Source organism: Gymnodraco acuticeps, unplaced genomic scaffold (genome assembly GCF_902827175.1).
Source record: "Gymnodraco acuticeps unplaced genomic scaffold, fGymAcu1.1, whole genome shotgun sequence".
Taxonomy (NCBI): Eukaryota; Metazoa; Chordata; class Actinopteri; order Perciformes; family Bathydraconidae; genus Gymnodraco; species Gymnodraco acuticeps.
The window spans coordinates 2,969,808-2,992,849 of record NW_022989810.1 but is presented as its reverse complement, the minus strand read 5'-3'; the positions used below and the strand labels follow the sequence as shown (position 1 = coordinate 2,992,849).

At 38.7% G+C, this 23,042-nt stretch overlaps 1 protein-coding gene across 2 annotated transcripts; it reads left to right on the top strand.

Annotated features, from left to right (window-relative positions):
* Nucleotides 1-3,093: 3,093 nt before the first annotated feature.
* Nucleotides 3,094-22,272, top strand: fbxl4 (F-box and leucine-rich repeat protein 4). Of its 2 annotated transcripts, none has more exons than XM_034229235.1 (9): nt 3,094-3,391; nt 4,808-5,437; nt 7,390-7,720; nt 9,129-9,373; nt 11,089-11,302; nt 14,835-14,906; nt 17,685-17,809; nt 17,954-18,141; nt 19,117-22,272. In XM_034229235.1, exons 2-9 carry the CDS (start codon nt 4,941-4,943, stop codon nt 19,278-19,280), a joined length of 1,836 nt encoding a protein of 611 aa, XP_034085126.1. In that variant the 5' UTR covers nt 3,094-3,391; nt 4,808-4,940; the 3' UTR covers nt 19,281-22,272. The 2 variants fall into 2 exon arrangements, with proteins under 2 accessions (XP_034085126.1, XP_034085122.1); XM_034229231.1 differs by lacking the exon at nt 3,094-3,391 and adding an exon at nt 3,397-3,490.
* Nucleotides 22,273-23,042: the final 770 nt, after the last annotated feature.

Sequence of the window (23,042 nt, the reverse complement as noted above, 5' to 3'; positions counted from 1 at the left end):
TATAACTCTACAAAGACAAAACATTTTTTTACTTTGCCTGTTGTTACTGCCTTGAGGCCTAAAATGAAACCCAATATCATTTTGTTCTTGATTTATTTTGGACAAAAGCAATGATTTAACTGTCTACTATATTTAACGAAGTAGAGTTCAATGGTATAACTGTGCTTTCAAAGTTATATAATGTGTACTATTTTGGGACATGTCTAATTACAAACTATATCTCTAAAATAAGATTACCTTTTACGTTTTATTTGGACTTAGGAACAGCCATATTTGTCCACGTTTATTTCACTTTTGCTTATTTAATCGGTGACAGAAGTTGTGGAAGAGGTAGTTCTCTTTGTGTCTCCAGAAAATAATCTGTTGCAATACTTTATAGGTACAGCTGGCTGGATTCAATGAAAGCTAAGATCTGTGTGTGCTTTGTTAAACCGATGACATGGGATTGCTGCTCTTGTATTACAGTAGTATCCCAGGAGAACAAGTTACTTCTAAAATCACCAATAACTTTGGCTCTTTGTATTTATTGGCATTGGAGAGAGCCTCCATTAGCTCTAGCTCTATCTTCTATGGGTTTTTTTCTCGAGAGATAAGGATTTATTTTTCATAATGATCAAATATTTTATTAGCTCCAACTGAACTGTACAAACAAGCCATGGTTCCCAACCACAATAACCTCAAATACCTGCATTTAGAGACATTTTGCAAGCACGGATTGGTATTTTTGCTTGAATCTACAGTGTAGAGCTGACGTTCACAATCTTGTATCACATGGTGTCGCCCTGGTCTGTGGGTGGAGGGTTTGGGTAGGATGAAGTCACAGGGGAGGTCAGAGGCTGCAGAGAAGAGGCTTTTAACACAGAACACTTTCAATTAGACTGCTAGCAACAAAACAACAATACTTTCCAAAATATCTGGAAAATGTTACAACCATTAAAGTTAATGCACCACTAGAAACAACACAACAGCATGCATATTCAGATCAAATTAGCATTATTTATTGATTTAATTAGCCTGTGTCTGCATTTTAAGCTATCTGTTATAATTAAAGTGGCATCATGACGAATGCAGAGTACTGTGAACATTGGCAGAAATATTTAATGGATTATTTGTCAAGTAAGAAATGTTTTTCTATCCTTTAGAAATAAATCAAGTTTTGGCAAATAAGGCTGCTAGCGATTTCCAAATGTGAAATGTATTAGTTATTGCTTTCGTACTCTTCATACTTTAACTGTGTACCTTTGGGTATTTTTCCTGTTGGTCAGGTCAAAATGTTTTTATTTGAATACATCCCTTTGCCTTCCAGTCCAAATTATGAAATGGACAGTTCACCCTAAAATCAGGAACTCATGGACGATAGGGTTTTGCTCACGACACTGTAAGATGTAAACATGAAGGACTTCCTGCTTGGTTTAGCAGTAATGCTAGCTAGCTAAGCAGATGAAGTTTAGGTGAAAGAAAAGATGTCCTACATGAAAATGCTTAGAACAATGTTTGTGGACTATCTTGAGTAACAAGGGCATTATTTCTGGAAAGACACATTGCTGTTGAGTTTTTCAAATGCATTCTTTTGCCACTTTGTGCACCAATTAGTTCCATTATATCAGGAAGAAGGCCACCTCTACAGCCTTGATCTCAAACCACCTAGATTGATATACAGTAAAGCAATCCAGGTAAGAGAACATGTATGTATTTATGAAATTGGGTAATACGTTTAATAATACATAGATTTATTGAACAAAAAAGAAAATTAATGAATTTCCATGTACATTATACAACATTACATTACATGTCATGCCGCTGATGCTTTTATCCATATCGACTTTGTACAGTCGATAGTGTTTCAAACTCTTTAAGTGCTGCTTTTTTTGTGTGTGTAGGAATTATTGGCAAAAGAACATCACTTGCTTTACTCAAACTCCTCAAGAAAGCAGAGTAACTCACATGCTTTAATATAACCGGCAAAACATGTTCTTAGAGAGCCCTTTTACACCAAGTTGTGGTAATATGGAATGTTGTTGTTGTTTTAACAACCTTTATTTGGATGTGTATTTAATATGAATTCCTGACAACTTGTCAGCTTCAAAATGACACAGGCTCTGTCTGAGTCTGGCATGTTCTCTCACCCCGTGGTTTGCTCTGCAGAGCTTAATAAGGAATTTAAATGTGGCTTCGTCTTCCATGTCAACTTTATTCTTCAGGGTTGAAAACAAGTAGTATTAAAATGAAAGTATCAACTGTCAAATAAGAGTTCTGGGTAAAACACAGGAAACATATATCACATCTGTACATAAAGAATGTATGCCTAGGCTATACATATGTATTCTTTAAAGAACACGTTATGTACTTCATGTGGAATAAGTATGGACCGGACTTAGCATAGAACATTTTAAGATATAACTTAGGGCAGATGGAACCTTGTAAAAAAATACAACTCGCAAAGAGGGAGAGGAGGCAGTGACTTGGCCTTTTTGGATTTTTGTTAAACCATTCAAATTAAACTTAAATTCATTTTAACTTCTCAAGTAACATATTAACTTACACATTCCTTATTTTTAACCTGTTAACAAGTCAGGTTAATTTGGAATACTAGTTGGCCTACAGAAATGACCTTTTGTTTTTGTATAAATCATTTTACAATTCATTTTTACAATTTGAGTTAAATGACTACTGTATGAATGCTAGTGCTTATATCGAGATTAAGACATTTGACGTGAGTAGTATTGATATCTATCTATCAATCATACGTATGACTATCTTTGTATAAGTGATGGTAGAAATACTAAAATACCTTTTGTTGTTGACTCAAGTGACTACAGATGGGGTCCAAGAGTAGCAAGCTGCATGAATGTGTGAAAGCAAATGATTTCTTAATGCTATTAATGTTTTAATTTTTGTAAAGCACTTTGAATTGCCTTGTGTTGAGGTTGAAAGGTGCTATATATATATATATATATATATAAATAAACTTGCCTTGCCTTTGAGTGTATATTATACGGAAGTGATGCGGCTTTTACTGTTCTACGTAGCTCCAAGTAATTTATTGCCTTAATATAAAATCCATGAATGTAGTCGCTCAATTTGAACAAAATTGCCAAAATAGACATGTTACATTTTCTCTTAACTTGCAATCTGTTTGACATTCAGCTATTTAACGCGACAGGATGCAATTTAGTTGATACAATGGCAGTTCCGCATTAATAATCCGTTTTAACTTCAGCTGACGATACAACCGTTGCCGACATGCTCCTTATTCAGTAAATATAAACTGTCAAAAACTAGATACCATACATACTTCGATAAATCCACCATTATATTCCAGTTATATGGTTTATATACGTGCGCTCAGTAAGTGAATGCATTGTCCGACTGTCCTGGAAGGCATCACAAGGTAAACGGCAGGAATGTTGTTGTGTTGTTGAAATGTCCTGTTAAAGAAAGAAGAGGATTAAACCTTCCTCATGAATGGATATATCGACCTACGTTTACCGTAATTTAATTGTGTTTTCCCGTGCTCTTGACTGCACGGTTTGGCTAAACTAGCTACGTAATCTAATGTTTGTGTTTTGACAGCTCAGCTTGTCTGTAGGCTAGCTAGCTAGCTAGCTAACGTTTCCTAGCTAGCTAGCTAACTAATACCAGCAGTTTAAAAATAACAACAACTCAAACTGTGGGAAGCAGCTCATCTCTCCTTCTAATTTTACATTAGGGATATTCATTTTAGTGTTTTTTCTGAATAATGTGCTTCAGAAAGCAACAGTGTATACGTGGTAACGATAGTTCCTCAGACTGTATTGTACCTAACATAGGAAATGTCTTTAGAGTTACCAAGGCTTAAGGACATTTTGGATACACATTTCTAAATGTGCACAGTTGGCGGTAGGTAGTTTTAGCTAGTTAAGTGGTTCACAAGAAGAAGGAATGACCTTTTTAAGCCGTACCTGACGGTAAATGGTGAACAACAAAGCCATTTCTCAGTATTATTGATTAAGCAAACTTAATATCGACCAACCCAAAATGCTTGGTGTAACATTATAACTGTTTTTAATTTCAATGCTCATAAAAGCATTCATGCTAAAGACGAACATTTATTATGTAGAAAGTGTTGGCTCAATATTTTTAAGACCAGTCTATCCACTTTAGTTCAGTTCTGATGTTATATTAGAACTGCTTCTTTGTTGATATCAGTATCCCAGGTGTTGCTTCCTTTTGAAGTATTTCCAAATGTAACTGAAGCGATACTAAACACATTTTTATAGCATGGGTGTCCGACTCAATACCTCGAGTTTCCAGTTTGACCTGATAAATGTGCTCTCATGTTAAGCAGAAATCCCTGCCTATCTTGAGGACAGGTCATTGATAAACAAAATGGGCATTATTTGAGCTGGAGCTTACTTTTGATGACATGGTTGCTGTGGCAGCTGTAGAGAGGGAGTGTTACCATTTACTGCACTATTGCCAGGCGTTTGATATGACAGTAGGACGCAATGTGCCTGTCAATTAATAACCTTTACTTTCACTCTCCATGAGCCTCTGAAATTGGTATCTGTAAGTGCCCAAAGCCCAAAATGGGTCTGTTGGTTTACGTTAGTTTTAGGTTGTTCTATGTTTTGTAATGCTTCCATTAATGGTTAGCTATTTAGGGTTTTTAGCCTTAGGTGTGGCAAACATTCTTCCATTGTTCTATTCTTCTATTTTGTGAAAAAGTTAGGATTCAGAATCAATAAGCATTATACTCTGTGGTACTACCTAGGACCTGTTGTCTTTGTGTTCTTCTAACTTGTGTTTGTTTCTGCCTAACCCACAGGTCATACATGCAGCCGGACCCCTAGCCTGCGCTTTGTACACCCCCTTGAGTCAGTGTCCTTCCAGTAGGTGGAGGCTCTTCCTCCCCTAGGCTCCGTTTCTACTCACGGCCCCCTTCAACCCCAGAGTTCCCTATGTTAACCCTCATGAGCATGTTTTACTATATTTGTCTGCGGCGCCGCTCCAGGAGTGGGACTCGAGGGGAGGCACTGACCAGTCGGCGGGCCGTGGAGTCGGGCCAGCGGGCGGTGTTGCCGGTCAGTGTTGAGGTGGAGCAGTATGCCAAGGAGGTTCTGGACTTCAGCTCCCACTATGGCAGTGAGAATAGCATGTCGTACACCATGTGGAACCTGGCCGGGGTCCCCAACGTCTACCCCAGCTCAGGGGACTTCACTCAGACGGCTGTATTCAGAGCCTATGGGAAGTGGTGGGAACAATGTGCCAGCGCTCCACCACCTTTTCGCCGCACACCCAAAGGTTTCCACAGCCAGGATTATATTGAACTGGGCTTTGAGGAGCCTGTCTACCCTACAGCAGTGGATGTGCTTGAGACTTATTACCCTGGAGCCATCGTCCAAATTATGGCCTGCTCTCACAACCCCTTCTCCCAGAATCCACCGACTGATGTCAGGTAAAGAGGAAACCATCAGTATCAGTGCTGCAATCAAATGTTAAATCAAAGTTCATTTATTGCTATTCTACAACACGCAGTTGCACAATGAAATGAAGTAGTCTGTAGTTGATTAACACAAAAAGGCATTCCAGCAGGTAAGCACAACTTTGAAGTGAGAGCTAGTCTTCTCGTTTCATGAATTTACAATGGAGACATTTCTAGCCTTATTTGAATAATAATAATTATTATTTATTGCTTGCATTGTTATGCTCGTACACATTGATACCTGACATTTGTATTCTTTATCAAATTAGCTTTAATTCATTATTTTCCTTTGTTTGTTATAGGACATTGTGTTGTTATGGAAAGTGCTCTTTAAATAATGTTTATGGCTACCTTAGGAATTTGGTTCACCTCTAGCAGTGTCTATCTGGCAGTGAAACCAAGAGACACAATTGTAAGCCTGAAGTTTCAGTAAAACTGTATTATTTGACTGGGGTTTCTTTCCAATTATTAAATCAATAATTGGATGCATATGAATTTGATTTGTGGTGACCCTCTGAGGTTCTGTGGAAAAAGTACCTGGTAAAGAAAGTAGTAACTTTTGTGCAACCAAGCCCATCAAATCAGTATTGGCTACAAACCAGCAGCGACGTTTAGAAGCCAACTTGTATTACATTGGCAGAGACGCATTGCCTTGAGGTGTGTATTCTGGCACAGCAGTTGAAGGATAAATCCCTTTAATCCCATTTCTTTATTTGTTTCATTATAACACATCTCTGTATTCCACAATCCACATCTAATCATGGGTTTAAGTGACTAAGTTATATTAATTGTAGCTATATTTTTTCCAAGCAAATTTTGTCAACGTAGAGAAAGATTTATTTATATTTCAATATGTTTTTTGAACATGTATTAAATGAATTGTCTCTAAACTCTTCTCTCTTTTGAGCATTCAACATACGATAATCATTTTTGATAAATGTATTTTTGAAACATTGCTCCTGATTGTAGCACCATGACAGCATTTGGAGCACTGAGTAGAATTCCAAGGTCATTGTCCTACATAGACGTTTTTTTAGAGAGCTACAGTAGTTCAACACTGACCATTGATTTCCCTTTACCAGTCGGAAACCGGCAATCCGTGAAGCTTTTATGAATAATCGTAATTATAATAATACTTTTTATTTACATGACACCTATCAAAACCAGTCTTACAACTAACACAAAAAACACAATCAAATACACAATAATACTGGAAAAAGACTACTTGTATTTTTGAATTGTTCTTTATCATCATCAACATAGAGTATAATAATAATAATAATAATAATTTCTATTTTTATAGCGCCTTTCAAGAAACCCAAAGACGCTTTTTTTTTTATCACACAAAGTACAAGTAAACCAATTGTAAAACAATCTGAAAAGAATGGAGTTATTTAAAGGAAGATAGAGCTGTAGCAGCAGGAGTACCTCCGGCAGCACCATCGACAGCCAGGTACCCAACAGCAATCACTGATTTATATTTTAGGGCCAAGCCAGAAAGGGCTTTAAATAATTAAGTTAAATCTTAAAATCAATACTAAAACAAATAGACAGCCAGTGTACGGTCATTACAATTGGAGTAATGTGAGGAGGCTTGCAGTACTCGTTAAAAGACCATTACAATACTCCAACTGTGAGGAAATAGAAGCATGAATGATGTTTTGATCGTCATTAAAACAGCTGATTTATGAGATGGTATTCATGACTGGATAAACCTGTGAGTGGCTCTCTTAAAAGGTGAGGTTGGTGTCTAAAAGCACTTCCAGGTTCCTGACATTTGTTTTAATATTCGTTCTTAAGGGACCAAGAGAGGACTGGATACTAGGAAGCAGATTGGCAACATCTCACACTAGAGTGACATGCCCAGTTTCAGGGGGGGAAACATTTAATCCACTTGGCTTCACAGTACAACTCTCTTTTTCCAGATGGGAGGTGCTGTGGTCAGGGGAGCCCACCAAGGTGCTGACCCCCCAGGCCCGCCAGTTTTCCCCCAACATCAAGCACATCAACTTCCCTACCAACCTGCTGCGAATAGAGGTCAACAGCTCTCTGCTGGACTACTACACGGAGCTGGACGCTGTCATCCTGCGGGGGGTGAAAGAGAGGCCCATGCTGGCCCGCTATAAGATGCCCATCATCGATATTAACGACCTGAGTGACAGCGAGGAGGAGCTGTCTGATCTGGGAGGTCCATTCAGACAAGGAGGGGAGGCCAAGAGGACAGGCAATGGCTACTTTGACAAACTGCCTTATGAGGTGATCCCAGACTTTACAGATATAGTATCAGACTCAGACAATACTTTACTTTTCCCTTTGGAAATTAGGTTTTGTGCCACTCCATTCAGAATGAGTCAAATGAAAAATAAAATACTAAATATGAATATAAACATAGGAAGTAAAGGTAAGAATGTGCAATCAAAAGATAACAAAGTAAATAAAAATATGTATACCCATTATAAAATAAATTAACATGTCCAATTAAACATGAAATAAAATAGAATTAAAAAAAAATGATATTAACATCAGAAGTAAAAATGTGGTCATTAATGAGTATATAATTTTTTCTTTTTAAAGTTGCAGTTCCGAATAGATTCTCAAGCTCGTGTTAGGGATTAGTAATGTTTTTGTTTTTTTCACAAAAGGCTTATTTTGTTTTTTTTTACCAATAAATATTCGGTTATGGTGTGCCTCCATAGATAATTGTCACCCACATTAATAATAGAGGTTGTCATTGAAAGTGCCCTTTGGAGTGTTGTGTCAAACATCAGTTTTCTTGAGCTGTAACGACCGTGTTTAATGCTTATCCTTCCTCATAAATCGTTTGCAAAGCAGCTTTTGGCTCTGCATTGTATACATCCATGTTGACCAGATTGCAATCTTCTTCTTTGCATCCTTTGTTGGTGCCTTGCAGCATTTCTTTGCATGTTACTGCCACCTATAGATCAAAGGAATAGTGTCAAATGATAGCAAGGTACTGTATAACATTACCTGCACGGCCTTAGTTTCAGCCATAAACCCCAAGATCATTAGCAACAGCAAGCCCTGCAATCATTATACCTGCGCCAGAGTGCACATGTACACCATAATAACCGGTATTCCAAGAAAACACATGAGTTTTGTAGCTCGGACCTGTTGAAACTTGATATCGTAAGCAATCATGGACTCAGTCATTTCCATGCCACGCACACGTATCATGTTGTTTCAAACGAGCTTCAAAACACCGGCAGCTCGCTTGATATTCCTTCTCTTATCTCCTCTCCAAACCACTGCCATTAACAGCAGTCTTCACAACCGCCGTGTGTTTGTTTTAGAAACACAATATAGCTATTATCTGTCAGCTGATACTCGCTTGAACACCGTGTATTGTTAAATCACTGCAACACACACTCGCACAATCCTTCTTTCTCTTTGAGAGGGAACACGGTGCAAAACAAACCGGCTCACCTCTCCACTGATCCTGCTATCAGTGCTTTGTGTCCCAGATAAACACTATTTGACATTCTCTAGACTTCTCTGTTATTCTCTACTACGTTCCACCACTCTTTGGTTTGTGCTGTGTTCTCCTAACAGACATAACAGTCTTGTGCTTTGTCTCTCCTGTCTCTTTTTTGTTGCCTTTTCTTTCCATAACCTTATCCTCTTTCTCCCCATCCTCCATCCACAGCTCATCCAGCTGATTCTGAGCCACCTGACCCTGCCGGACCTCTGCCGTCTGGCCCAGAGCTGTAAGCTGCTGCACCAGCACTGCTGCGACCCGCTGCAGTACACCCAGCTGAGCCTGCAGCCCTACTGGGGCCGGCTGACTGACGTCTCCCTGGGACACCTGCAGAGCCGCTGCACTCTCCTCCAGAGGCTCAACCTGTCCTGGATCGGCAACCGCGGAGCTCTCACCCTGACCGGCTTCAGCAGGTCAGACTGTCAGCACGCCGCACATATTAGAACACAGGCAGATGACCTTGGGAAACTAACAAATACTCAAGTGTTTTTTTTTTCTGAGGGAGGGACATGCTGAGACAAAGACAATGGATTGAAAGTTAGTTTCTATGTCGCCCATGTCTATAAATGATGGGGTATACACATCCTTATAATGGGTTATCTGCTTATAAAACTGTCTAATGCTGTTTGATGATACAATAATGTTTTATGACAATGATCATAAAACATTATCAAGCATTGAATGACTTTTTAGGTCTTGTTTAATTACACGGATCATATTGTACTATAGTTCCCATAGATTGTAATAAATAATCATTGTTTCACATGCACTTTGATTACTGTTATAATACTACTACTTATAATCACATTAAAATGCATTATAAAGTGAGAGAAGTACTACAATTATTGAGATATAGGCGGAAATAATACATTACAAGCGGGTTGAAGTCTCTCTTGTGTATTTGGTCCTTTTTTTGCTTTTAATAAATAAAGAATGTCATTGTATTCAATCTTTGCAAGAGCAACACACAAAGTCAAACTAGTTTAATATCTACAAGTCATAACAGAAATGTAGTACTTCAAATGTACACCACCTTTTAATGATGAACAACTGAATGATGCACGCACATTTCACTAATGTAATGTTTCCCAAAAAATACCCCATTGACTCAACATTTGATGAAACTATTTAAACTTAACTGTAGTTATACATTTCACTTTTATGTGAACATGAATCAAAAGTGACTGAAAAGTGAAAAAGGGTTATACTACATCCTGGCAACAAAAAGATATGTGAGTCACCAGCATATGTAGAGTATTCTAATGCTTGACCTTGTGAGTAAATATATAAATTGCTTTGGGTATTTTTCCTGTTGGTCAGGTCAAAATGTTTTTATTTGAATACATCCCTTTGCCCTCCAGTCAAAATTATAAACATTTATAATTTATAACTATAATTATACAGATTATAGCACATTATTAGTATTCTTACAATGACTTATAGACATGTGCGTCATAGAAAGTTTTACCAAGATTTTTCAATAATGACAAAAAGAAAATAAGATATTATGTAAAAGTCATATTGTCTAAAGCAGTGGTTCTCAAATGGGGGTACCCCTAGGGGTATGTTGGAGTACTGCAGGGGGTACGTGAGATTTATTGTTATGTTAATACAAAAAAAAAAGTGTGGGTTTTATATTAACAGAGTTACACATATTTCAAAACGCAAAGTGTAATAACTGCAGTGGCCTTCCTGTCACTGAGAATAACAAAGCTCCTCAGTGAAGCACAAGCCCATGTTTCTCACTACATTGTAAGTACAACTTATTAAAAAGATCAGTTCAATGCAACTAATGTCCTCTGTGTTATTGCATGATGTTAAAATTGGTTTGCCATGAATTTAGTGATGGATTGTAAACATTTGAAATGTAGCATTTAAGTGTTTCTCAGTTACAAGGTTGTTGTTTTAATAAATCAGACACCGATGGTGCAGCGATGTACTGTACCTCTTTATATAGGCATTTCTTCCCTAACAAATAGTTTTTGTGCTGATCAGGGGGTACATGGCTGAATTTTTTTTTCAAAGGGGGTACATTATTGAAAAAAGTTTGAGAATCACTGATCTAAAGTACATGTGCACTAGTATGTTGCTCTCCTGATTTCCCCTGTACATCTATTCCCCCCCTCAGCTTCATGAAGGCCTGCGGTCAGAGCCTGGGCTCCCTGGAGCTGTCGTGCTGCCACTTCCTGAACGAGCCCTGCCTGGAGGTCATCTCTCAGACGTGTCCCGGGCTGCAGGAGCTCAACCTGTCCTCCTGCGACCGCCTCCAACCGCAGGCCTTCACACACATCTCCAAACTGACACGCCTCCGCAGGCTGGTGCTCTACCGGACCAAGATAGAGGTAGGCACGGTCAACAATGTATCTGGGAAACCTCTATGAAAGTGACATTTTAACATCATTGTCCAAATACAGCAGGTAGACTGTAAGATAGTTAATATGTTTATATTCAAAATGGTTTCCCTGTTTGTAATATGCAGGTTGCTTGGTTACCTTTTATACAAGCAAGGCTACATTTGTCTTATTTTGTTAGTCATTTTCCAGTATTGCCTAATATAAAGAAGATATCACGCTAGGAAGATTAATGAGAGGTTAAGAAAATCGTTGAATGTTCTGGGAAACTTGTAGAATTTTCTGAATTTTGCGAACATTATTCTGAGATTTTGTAGGACATCTCATTTGTCTTAAAATTAAGCAGTTCACCGTTTATTCTTGAGCATGGAAAGAGTAACTGATATACGTTGTTTTATGAAAATAGGCAGACCTCCTTTGCGGATGCCGTTTGGTTGAAAGCACTAGATTGAACGTTTTTAATGTTGTATTTTACAATCTCTTTTTCTAATGTAGCAATTTATGTTCATACAGTACGTTTCCAGGTGTTCTGTCACCACTATTTAAGTGGCAAGATCACAAGGAGCCAAAAGCAACAAAAGTCAGTATTAAAGATTGGATGCTAGGCAAATTAGCATACAGATAGAAACATCACATTGGTATGCTAATTATAAGGCAGAACAAGTTGAATACTCACATTACCAACAGCCAAAACACTGACATGCTTGGACGTCAACATGTCTGCTTGACAGTAACATGAGCATCTTCGCTTTTTTATTGTCAACAAAAAGGGTTTTCTGCAGTAGTAATCATCATCGTCCTTTTCTGCAGACATCTACAAAGCAAATCTTTCTAGAATTGCTTGAAAAGATGATTGTGTCTTTATCTGTGACTGTTGGAAACAAATCAGTATATAGGTTTAGCAGTTTCTGTTGGGTAGCTTGCCGTATTTCCAATGTATGAGAAAAGTGTTGTATGACCACGGTACAAAACAGAAGTATTAACTAGTCTTAACTGACTAGTTTCTAACCTTTTAAACTTGTAGCCCTTTACAGCCAAGACCTAGCTACTCACAGGTTGTATACTGTTGGTCTATGAGCTCTGAACTGTTTAACCTAAATTATGATAATTCCCATTTTCAGATTGTCTCATTTTGATCATTTCTGAAGGGCCTGAAGATTTAAAAAACAAACAAAGATAAATAAATAAAAGCGCATTCTTTAAACCAGGCTCTAGTATTCACTTCTCTACAATAACAGCGAGCTAGACAGCTTTCTGAAGTTAGAATATTCTTGTTTAAGTTGAAATTCACTAATATCAACTTATTGTCAGTGTTTCTAATAACTTTTTTTCAATAAAATCCTATATTATTCCATCCTTAATGTTAAGTAAATGTTAGACTTTCACAAGCCCTGTCCTAATGTTGGACAAGCTGTTTATTTGGTGGCACATACTTTACGTTTTGCGTAGCTCATTTTGTATTATTATCTTTTGAGATGAACTAAGTCAAGTCTGAGCTCAGGGGGTGTTGCAGACACGTACTGCATGTCAGGTTCAGGCCTGTCTGACGTGTAAAACGGCTGTATTGTGTTCCCCCTCAGCGTTTTCTCCAGTGTTTGTCATGTTTCAGATTGTGGGCAGTAGGCAGTGTAGAGTTCCTGCGGTGGAGCCAGGCAGCGTGCTGCAGGTTGTTTTCACCCAGCGGGCAGACAGAGCAGGCTGTGTGTCTGTTTGAGGGCCTGACATCTCAGCTGTCATTACCCTGTCACTGCTCTAATTAAATGGCTAGCTCTGCGGAGAGAGGCGTTTATAAAGAAGCCAGCGACAGGCTGCAGCACACACACACACACACACACACACACACACACACACACACACACACACACACACACACACACACACACACACACACACGGCTTTCACTTCCATGTCTGACACCTTCTCCTGCCCTGAGGTACACAGTGTTGGCGGTTGCAGTGTTGAATTCCCATATCTCTATCCAAGCTGCAGCGCCACTGGAGAGGTCTGTGTCCTCACTGTGCTTGACTTTGTGAGGTGAAAACTAGCTGTTGCGTCCTATTAAATTCCCTTCGATACAATAAGCGTAGCCTGAGTGCCCGCGGCAGCAGACAGGAAATCACTTAGGAGGAACTGTTGGTGACATGACTAGACATGGTAGTGTAAATTAAAGGTATATTGTTATTTTTAATGTATACCTTGTAGATTTAGACTTTAGATTTAGTGTGATGATGAACATGTGACTCCAATACTGTTCCGTTATCACTCCCAGCTCGTCAAATACAGCAGCTCGCTCAGTGGCCTTGTGCGTCAAACTATGACGCTCCACATACCTCTCTAGCATCTGTTTTTTTATTTTAAGGCTTTGACTTGTGGGCCTTTTTAATAACTAATGACTTTTTTCCAAGATGGATTATGATGGATGGGTCAATCAAACACAGCACCTTCTTACAGGAGGCCGCTGTTACTGTCCGGAGTGAAAGTAAAACTCAACGTTGACTTATTTGAACTTTGCTTAACGTATTTACGTGCTTAAATATGTCACATACTGTACATAACGTAGCCCTCTTAACTAGCTTAGTTACTAACTAACTTCTTAAGTTACGTAACAAACTTAGTTATTCTAACCCTAACAATTATCTTTTCCAACACTTAAACAAGTGGTTCCCTGAAACTAACCCAAAAAAATCGCACTTAACCTGCATAGCATTTGTAATCTATTTAAAATACTTAAAGGGGCCCTATTGTGCTTTTTGTGGGTTTCCCTTTCCTGTAGAGTGTTATATAGGTTTTTGTGTAAAATCGTAAAAATTGTAAAGTCATAAAGTTCCCTTCAGAGGGAATTACTCTCCCACACACTCCGTCCCGCCTGAAAGGCCTCCATTCGACTCTTATGTTTACTTCCGTAACATAGTGGACTCACTATGTTACACTACCGCTTCTATTGGCTAGCAATCAAACATGTTACGTACTGTACGTGATTTGCTAAGGGGTGGGACATCCTAAGCAGTTAACCAATCAAAACAGAGCTGGTCAGCTAACCAATCAGAGCAGACTGGGCTCTGGTTTCAGACAGAGGGTGAACAGAGGTGCTGCAGCACAGGCAGTATGAGAACAATAAAGAGCTTTTTGAACATTAAAGCATGGAGACATGTCACAGTAGAGACACTACGTACTGATATGAACCTGAAACTGTGCATAATAGGGCCCCTTTAAGTTGTGTAACGTTAGCCATGAGTCTTGGACGACATACTTGCAGTGAAACATTTTTGATTTAAGAGGAACAAAGGGTGTAAAAGTGTTCTGACCAAGTATCCTTATGAGAAGTTGTAATGGAGAATGTGTTGCCAGTTTGTTCTGTGTTATTCTATTGCTTCCTGATGTGTTGTGAATTCCTGATTGCAAGCTATAGGTTCTGAGATATTACAAGTGTACCAAACTGGAATGGATTTATTTTGTTATGTAATATTGCTAATAAAATAACAACTCTACGTCAGTAACATCTTTCTCTTTGTTGTCTCTGCAGCAAACGGCTATTCTGAGCGTCCTGACTTTCTGCACAGAGCTGAGACACCTCAACCTAGGGAGCTGTGTGAGGGTAAGCATGTACACACACTCAAAAACCCACAGGGAGAAGTCCAAATAAAGCAGTCTGTTAATTACACAACACACCATGTGGCCTCGTTGGATAGCAGCTTGTCCAAACGATGGCAGACACATCAGTACTGAGCAATAATTGAGATGCTAACAATTTTGGTTGTGTGCAAAATAGACAAAGCAATGGCAATCAACACTATTTAAGTGCAGCCTACAGTCCATCCTTGACTGGAAATGTTACTTAGGCCTCCCTTAAATGTTTACTAATTAAACATAACTTATTAAAGTAATTGCTTAACTAATTAAATTCAAACATTTATCGATCATTATCGGCCGATATTCACTCTTAATAGTTTGATCTGTGCTCTCTATAAAGGCCGATCAGGCAAGCTGCATCTGATCGATATGGACATAAACGCGAGTGAAGTATAACCGGACGAGAGAGAGATCAGATCAGCTGCTGCATAATCACCTGAAGCCCCGCCCACTGTTTAACGCGCTGCATGAGAAACTGACGGGCTGTCAGGAGAGAGGGAGGGAGAGGGGAAAAGAGAGCATCCGTTTCTCCCGTGTTATTATTCAAAGTTAATGTAAACTTTTGAATAATTTACTTCAAAGTAGTTTGTTTGAATGTAATAATTATGTTGTTTGTAGAATCGTTTATTGAAAAATGAGTCTGAATCTGTTATGATTAACTGAAGCAATATAAAAATGACTCCCATTAACTGAGTTTTAAACATCAGCATATCCGGTCATAGTCCGGTAATTACCTGCCAACGGAAACTCTGCTACACAATTCTTATTATTATTATTGAAACATGACCGGTAAGTTTCAAATGTGTCCAGTAAAATAAATTCTGTCAGGACATTTGACCGGCGAGAAAAAATCCTAGCGGAAACGCTGCCACCTACTTGAAAACAATACCAGTTATTATTTACAGAGATGTACATAAATAATGTAGCTAAATCAATAGCAATTTGTCGAAGGCTATAACCATCAGTTGGTTAGCTTAGCCTAAAGACTGCAATCTGGGAATAAATTAGCCTGAACCTCCCCAAAGATGACAAACTCTGCCTACCAGCTCCTCTGAAGCTCACTAAGCAAAATATATGTATAAGCTCCAAAAAAACGGAAGTGTAAGGCAAACATCAATTTGCAGTGTTTACTCTTCTATGGTTGTACAATTAAACAAACTGGATTGTTAGAATTTTAGGGGGGCTGGTAGGTGTTTTGTTGGTAATATTTTGTTCTTCTGGGACACAGACAGGCTATATGCTAAGCTAAGTTTATAGGCTGGTGGCTGTGGCCTTATGTTTTCCAAGACGGATATGAGAGTAGTCTTCTCATCTTATTCTCTGCCAGAAAGCTAATATTGCCAAACTATTTCTTAAATGATGTTATGAAGATGGCACACACGATGCGGCATTCATACATATGTATATGTTGACACTAATATACTGCTTTTTTTTGGTTTCATATATTCATAAGATTAACGGGTAAGACATTTTAGTAAATGTTCCGTTTATCATGCTTATAAAACATATTTTCCATATTTACTGACAGACTCTTTTACCAACTCACCTGCCATTTTACTGACTACCCATCTACTTTGTAAACAGCTGATTTGTCATCAAAGTTCTGCATACTAAAGGACAATTATGATAAAGCAAATGAGAAAAGGTGAACGGAATGTCACATTTTGAGTACAGTTTCCACTTGTGATATACCTTAACGCTAACGTGTCATCATTAGTGAATAAGCTTTGCAACCTTTGGCAATGACAATACATATGAAATATCTCTCCACTTGCAGGCTGTCATGACTATGGGTAAAGTTCCTGCACTGGCAGTTCAATTGCATATCTTTGCTTTCATCTTGTGATGAAAGGATGAAATATGACCAACATTAACTGACAACAAAGATAACAATAATAGCTTTGCCAACACAAATCAGTTCTTCTTTCTGGGCAAGGTGTCCTCTGTTAGTCCTTTGTTCTCTCTTGAGAACATCTGATTGTTTTCTTTAAAACAGCCTATGGTTTTCAACGTTTGCTCTAAATGTAAAAGACAACTGGAAGATACTGACTCAATCATAACTCCATCCCATTTCTCACTTCTGTCCAACATCCTTAGTGACACAATGTTCTTGTCCTGTACCCAACTCTCTCTCTGTTGTAGCTCACAGGGATCCAGCAGGCGTGTCTTAGCTGTTTCATTCGCGCTTGTCATTGTGTGACTGTCTCTCATGCCAATCACTTTGGAATGCTAACTTCAGGAATACTTGCTAACGGCATATGACTGAAAGTTTCCAGGTGGAACTAATCTTTTCGTAACTTTGGTTCAGCATTGGGTGTATCAATCTACACAAATGCATAAACCGTTACGGCCCTAGTTCACGAATCATATCCTCTGAGTCTGAATCAATGACAACATTTGAGGAGGTTGCTGCAGAGTTCCATATTTTGAGGGTCCGTTTTTACGCATCAGAGAGACTGTTGCCCTGCAAACGGCAGTGGCTCAGTCAGTAGGGGCTTGAACTGGGAATCGTAGGGTCCCCGACCAGACCTAAAATATGGAGTGTGGACTACTTAGAGAGGTTCCCCTCCTGGGCTGCTCCTAGTAATAGGTTTGGTAAATGCAGAGGTCAAATCTCACTGTGTGTGCTGAGCTGTGTGCATGTGACAAAAATAAAGAGGGTTTCATCCTCCGGTTCTAATTCAAATATTGCACGCTGTAGAGAGCGTTTATAGTTGTTAACGGCTGCCTTTTGCTCCTGCAGATCGATGACTATGACGTTGTGGCCAGCATGCTGGCTGCCCGCTGCTATTCACTCCGCTCTCTGGACCTGTGGCGCTGCAGGAACCTGACGGACCGAGGCCTGGCCGAGCTCGTGACCGGCTGCAGGTAAGCATTACACACTGTTTCAGTGCTGTAAACAACGAATGTCTTCTTGTCCAAACTGAGCAAAAAGAAAGAAATTAGGACCTGTATTCAGTGAACGTCTGAATGTGTGTGCCGAGTCACCCGAGTGCTGTCCTGCTCCCTCAGGATGCTGGAGGAGCTGGACCTGGGCTGGTGTCCCACCCTGCAGAGCAGCACCGGATGCTTCCAGCACCTCGCCCGCAACTTGCCCCGCCTGCGCAAACTCTTCCTCACCGCCAACCGCACCGTCTGCGACTCAGACGTAGAGGAGCTGGCGGCCAGCTGCCCCTCCCTGCAGCACCTCGACATACTGGGTAAGCTCTTAACTCACATATCTTTTCATTTAATTTAAGCAAATTTTTTCTTGTAAACTTAATTTGAAGCAGAGGAATATTAAGTGTGGGATGTGGTATAATGACCTCATGTTAACATTGTTGCTATTTTTAACACGTGGACTTTATCATGACTTTGAACGTGTCAAAGGGGCACAGAACTATTTTTGCAATAGCACTTCATGTTCATACGTAAATGTTACTGGATTTGTTTCCCCCTTGCCTTGAGTTGTTGTTGACCGCATTCACTCGTCATAATAAAAGCATCACTTTACGTTGGACATGTCTGTGGTATATTTGGAGTTGTACTTGAGAATCTTTGAAAAAGTGTTAATTGCAAACGGAGTCCCCCAAAATAATCTGCTTATTATTAATACTAATGAAATACTGCTCACATTCCAGTTGCATAAAGGGATGGGCTCGGCAGCACAGTTAGGCTAGCTATGCTAATGTTACGGCTGAGTGAGAATAAAACATTCAAAAATTCTGTATTTTTTTCTAAAGTCTGATCTGTATTGTTTTCTCTTCTGTGTTTATGACTTAAGAACAGCTGGAAGAAAGATTATACCAAGAACATAAAAAGTGACTTCTTATTTTCATCTGTGAAAACAGGTGGGGGAAAAAACATTTCCCAGGTGAATGTGTTTGTTTGCGTTCATGTTTTCCTCCAGATTAGTTAACAAATATACACACACTCTAAACAAAGGTGTGTACACCTGGAAAAAAACAAAAAACTATTCACCTTCATAAAAGCACAGGAGAGAAAACAGACTTAAAAATCTGATTTAGAAGATGGATCACCAGATTTCTCACGTGCTTGTCAGAGATTCTGTACATATCACTTGTAGACAAAGTGAGCATTTATTTTGTATTTACTTGCTTTATCTCTTGAATGTAATTCTCTGCTCAATACATGTTTTTGTTATGTTCTTCTAATATGACTGGTTTCAAATACAGGCACACGGTTGGTGAGTCCCGCCTCGCTGAAGAAGCTCCTCCAGGCCTGTCCTCGGCTCCTCCTGCTGGACTTGTCCTTCTGTTCGCAGATAGACATGCGGGTGGTCCAGGAGCTCTCCGGCCTCTTCCCCAACGTGGCCATCAAGAAGAGCTTCACTCAGTGACCCCCGCCGCGCCTCATTCTCCACAGTCCAGAGGAAGTAAAGCAGGAGCGTTCTCTGAAGCAAACACTGCCCCAAAGTGAATAAGAGGCAGGTCAGATGCTGTCAGAGATGACTGACCTCTCTGCGTCTGACAAGATCTTCTGTTAGCGCTCGGTAAACAGAGCAGTTGTACCGGGTGAGGAGGTCCTTCAGATTAACTGGCTGTACGGAAACGACTTCTCACAGGAATAGCCAACGTGAGACTTTTTAGTTGTTATTTTTTTTGGACACTTGAAATCAGGGTTGTTGCAGTAAAGCTGCTTCTTCTTCCCAGAATCTGAATCACCACTTGCCAAGCAACAGAAGGCAAGGAAATATGCCTTGGTATCGGATTCAAAACATGTGTCGTCCCTTGAACATCTTGTTAAGACAACAACAAGGGACAATAAACAAAAAGTGTGAAACAAACCCTTATTGGAAACAGTTAGAAAGGCTGCAGTAAGATTTAGCAGTTACATATTTGTGTTAGATGGTAACCTACTTTAAGATCAGGGCTTTGTAATGTGCAGTAATCATGCTGTTTGCTTTAATGCATCCTTCTGCAGGCATCTGTCAAGCCACTTTGATTTCATTATATTAGACTATACGTGATGCTGTTGGGTTCTAAGGTATCAGGAGCTTTACAGGTGAAACGCAGCCTTATTTCACATCGTTTGAATGGTGGAAACCTTAATGCAAGTATCACAAGTTATTTTTGTTGCTGCAGAATCACAAATATCTCATGTTGAAAAGTAACACACCGTCACCGACAACATGATTAATCAAAAACATGCATGACAACTTGAAAAAAAGCAGTCAGCTAAATATTTATTTTATTTTAAACACACGCAGAAGAAGAAAAATAAAACACCCTTTGCAGGAAAAGACAGAGCGACAAAAGCATTGAACACAAATGCACAGTTCAAAACCAAAAGATATATGCTTACAAGGATATCAAATATCAAATAATAAGCACAAAGATCTGACCAGGCCAAAGTTATTGGATTAATAATTGTTTATGTCTTATGTCAAGCAGATCATGCTTTGTGTTAGGTAATCATTTTGCCATTTTTAGGGGAATAAAGAGTTAGTTTTGTCTTCTGATAGTTCACTAATTCACTGGATTCCCAATGCTCTCATGATGTCGCTAGCTTCCTGTCGTCTCTCACACTCACTGCTGTCTGACTGCTGATGTATCGACCAACCAAAATGAAGCTCCAGGATGGAAGGAGCACTGTAGACTAAGTTGAGGATGTTATGTTAAACAGTGAAAGCACTCTGTGTGACCTCCAGTATTTTTCCTGAAACTCAGGGGTTATAATATTTTATTTGGTTTTAATTTGTTTTACACACATTTTTCTCTGAAAACCAGCACAACAGACATCTTAATAACGCCAGAGTTAGTCATCAGTGTTTCTCTTAAACAACACACACACATGATGTAACATGATATCTTATTTTGGGTTTGGAATGTCACAGTAATTGTATGATTGTGAGATATACTGCTGTCCCTGAGTATTTCATTTTTGTAATATATGAAGCCACAGTTGCAATGTGGCAGGCGTGCTTGAAAAGCATTTTATTATTTAATTTTTAAGTTGGAGTTTTCTTTTAAGCACATGCTTCTAGTCAATATGTGTGCCTTATGCTCCTGTTTGAATGTGGTGTCCCTATGGTTACATTGTAATTAAACGCTTTGCTTTTATGCCCTTCAACCAAAGTAATATGCAGAAAGCTGGTCTTTAAGTTTGAATGCCATATACTGTCATGGTTATTAATATGCAAAATAATGTTTATTTATACTTTCCTGTATTATAAAAGGTTATCCCTATATACAAAAATACAGTGCTTTTTTTCGTTTTTCCTAGCCAAGCTTAGAAAAAAATCAGTTGTACCCCATTAGCCTAGCTTAGCATGAACACTCAAACATTGGAAGCGGAGGCAACCGAATTGTTAGCCTAGCACCGTAAAAAAAAAAGGCTTTTCAACAAGACCAAAGTGGTCTTTTATCCTGTTTACAGAGAAATGCTAAAAGTTATGAATGGTTAGCCTAAGAGCATTATTTCTCAAAGTACTGTGGAAGTGACGGCATCACAGAACAATTTTTTCTTAATATTGGGCCAGAGAACACAGAATTCTACAGTAATCAAAACACAAAGATATGTTAGTGACGAGGGCTGTACCAAATGCGTCTTATTTTGGCAGGGAATTTGATAAACCTGAACTTTAAGCATTTGACATAAAACAGGTTTTTTAAAGGCTAATTAAGATATTTTTTAAGTTAATAACTTTGGATGTCTGTATCCAGCCGCACAAATTATGCTAAACTAGGCTAATCCTCCAGATTGATCATTCGTATTAATATCAATTTACCTACTTTAATTATGGCTTTGCTGTGCAACCCAAACATGCCGAAATGAGGCTTGCATTTATGTTGAAATGTATATATTTTTCAGTCTGAGTTGTGTTTGAACAAAATGGGGATGATAATGACTGGATTATGGCTGGTTGAGTGGAAAGCCGAACATTACACATTGGCCTGTCCTTACAAAATCCATTGCAATTATATTCAATCTCAACAATATATAATGATCTTTCCTTCACCAATCACCTATAGCATTAGGAGTCCTGACAGTGTTTAGTGTACAGCCACTTTCAGCAGCAGCATTTATTAGTTCATACAGACTCTTTTTTCACTCTCATGGCCAATGTTTGACCAATGAAGAAGTATGGTTCTAATGCTCTTTCAGTTCCCTTCTTGGTAGTGGGATGGCCCTGATTTTCTGTGATGAATATGCATCTCTCTTGTCCCACTGGTAGTGCGATGCTCCTTTGTGCCATTGGTTTGACGGACAGCGAAGCTCCCTGTGCTGCATTGTGGAAGACACTGTTGTGTGAAAAGATTGTGCCTCTTTCATGATGAAACTGGGTGCTTGACTTTCACCAGACTTTAAATAAACTAAAAGAATGATGACTGATAAAGTGTGGCTCTTTTTATTTCCCACATGCAAAAAAAAACATAGTTTAGTATGTCGAAAATATGCAAAAAATGGACAGAGTATATGTCAAACATATGAAAATAACGACATAGAATAGTAAATCAAAAACATGGAAAAAGACGACAGTATAGTCATAGATTGTAATCCTCTTGGCTCTGGCACCTCATAATGCACGTGCATTGTGTATTCCAATGCATGTGTGTGTTTAAAATATATGAACATAGTAGAAAACTGAATTTCCCCCTTGGGTGATCAATAAAGGTTCATCTTAATAATCTTACTCTCAAATATCAGAAAAATGACAAATACGTCAAGTTTAGTGTCCTGAAAATAGCACAAAAAAAGTACAGTATATCCAAAATATGCAAAAAAGCGCATATTTGTCCACATACTAAACCATGTCTTTTTTTTGTTCCTTTTTTCAACATACTATACTTTTTAGTTCTTTGCAATTTTCGACATTCTATACTATGTCGAAATATGGTATTTTCAACATACTATACTACTTCGTTTTTTCTGATATTATTATTTTTGACAAACTATAAAATGTAGTGTTACTCATATCTACAGCATTCTATAGAATGTTGTATTTTCTGATCATTTCGACAGACCAGCATACTGTGTTGTTTTTCTTTCTAAATCTTGAATGTTGATTTGTATTATATTTTCGACATACTATACTATAAGTCCTTTATTCAGACATGTTAGACATACTATGTCGTTTTTTTTGTTTTTTTTTACATAC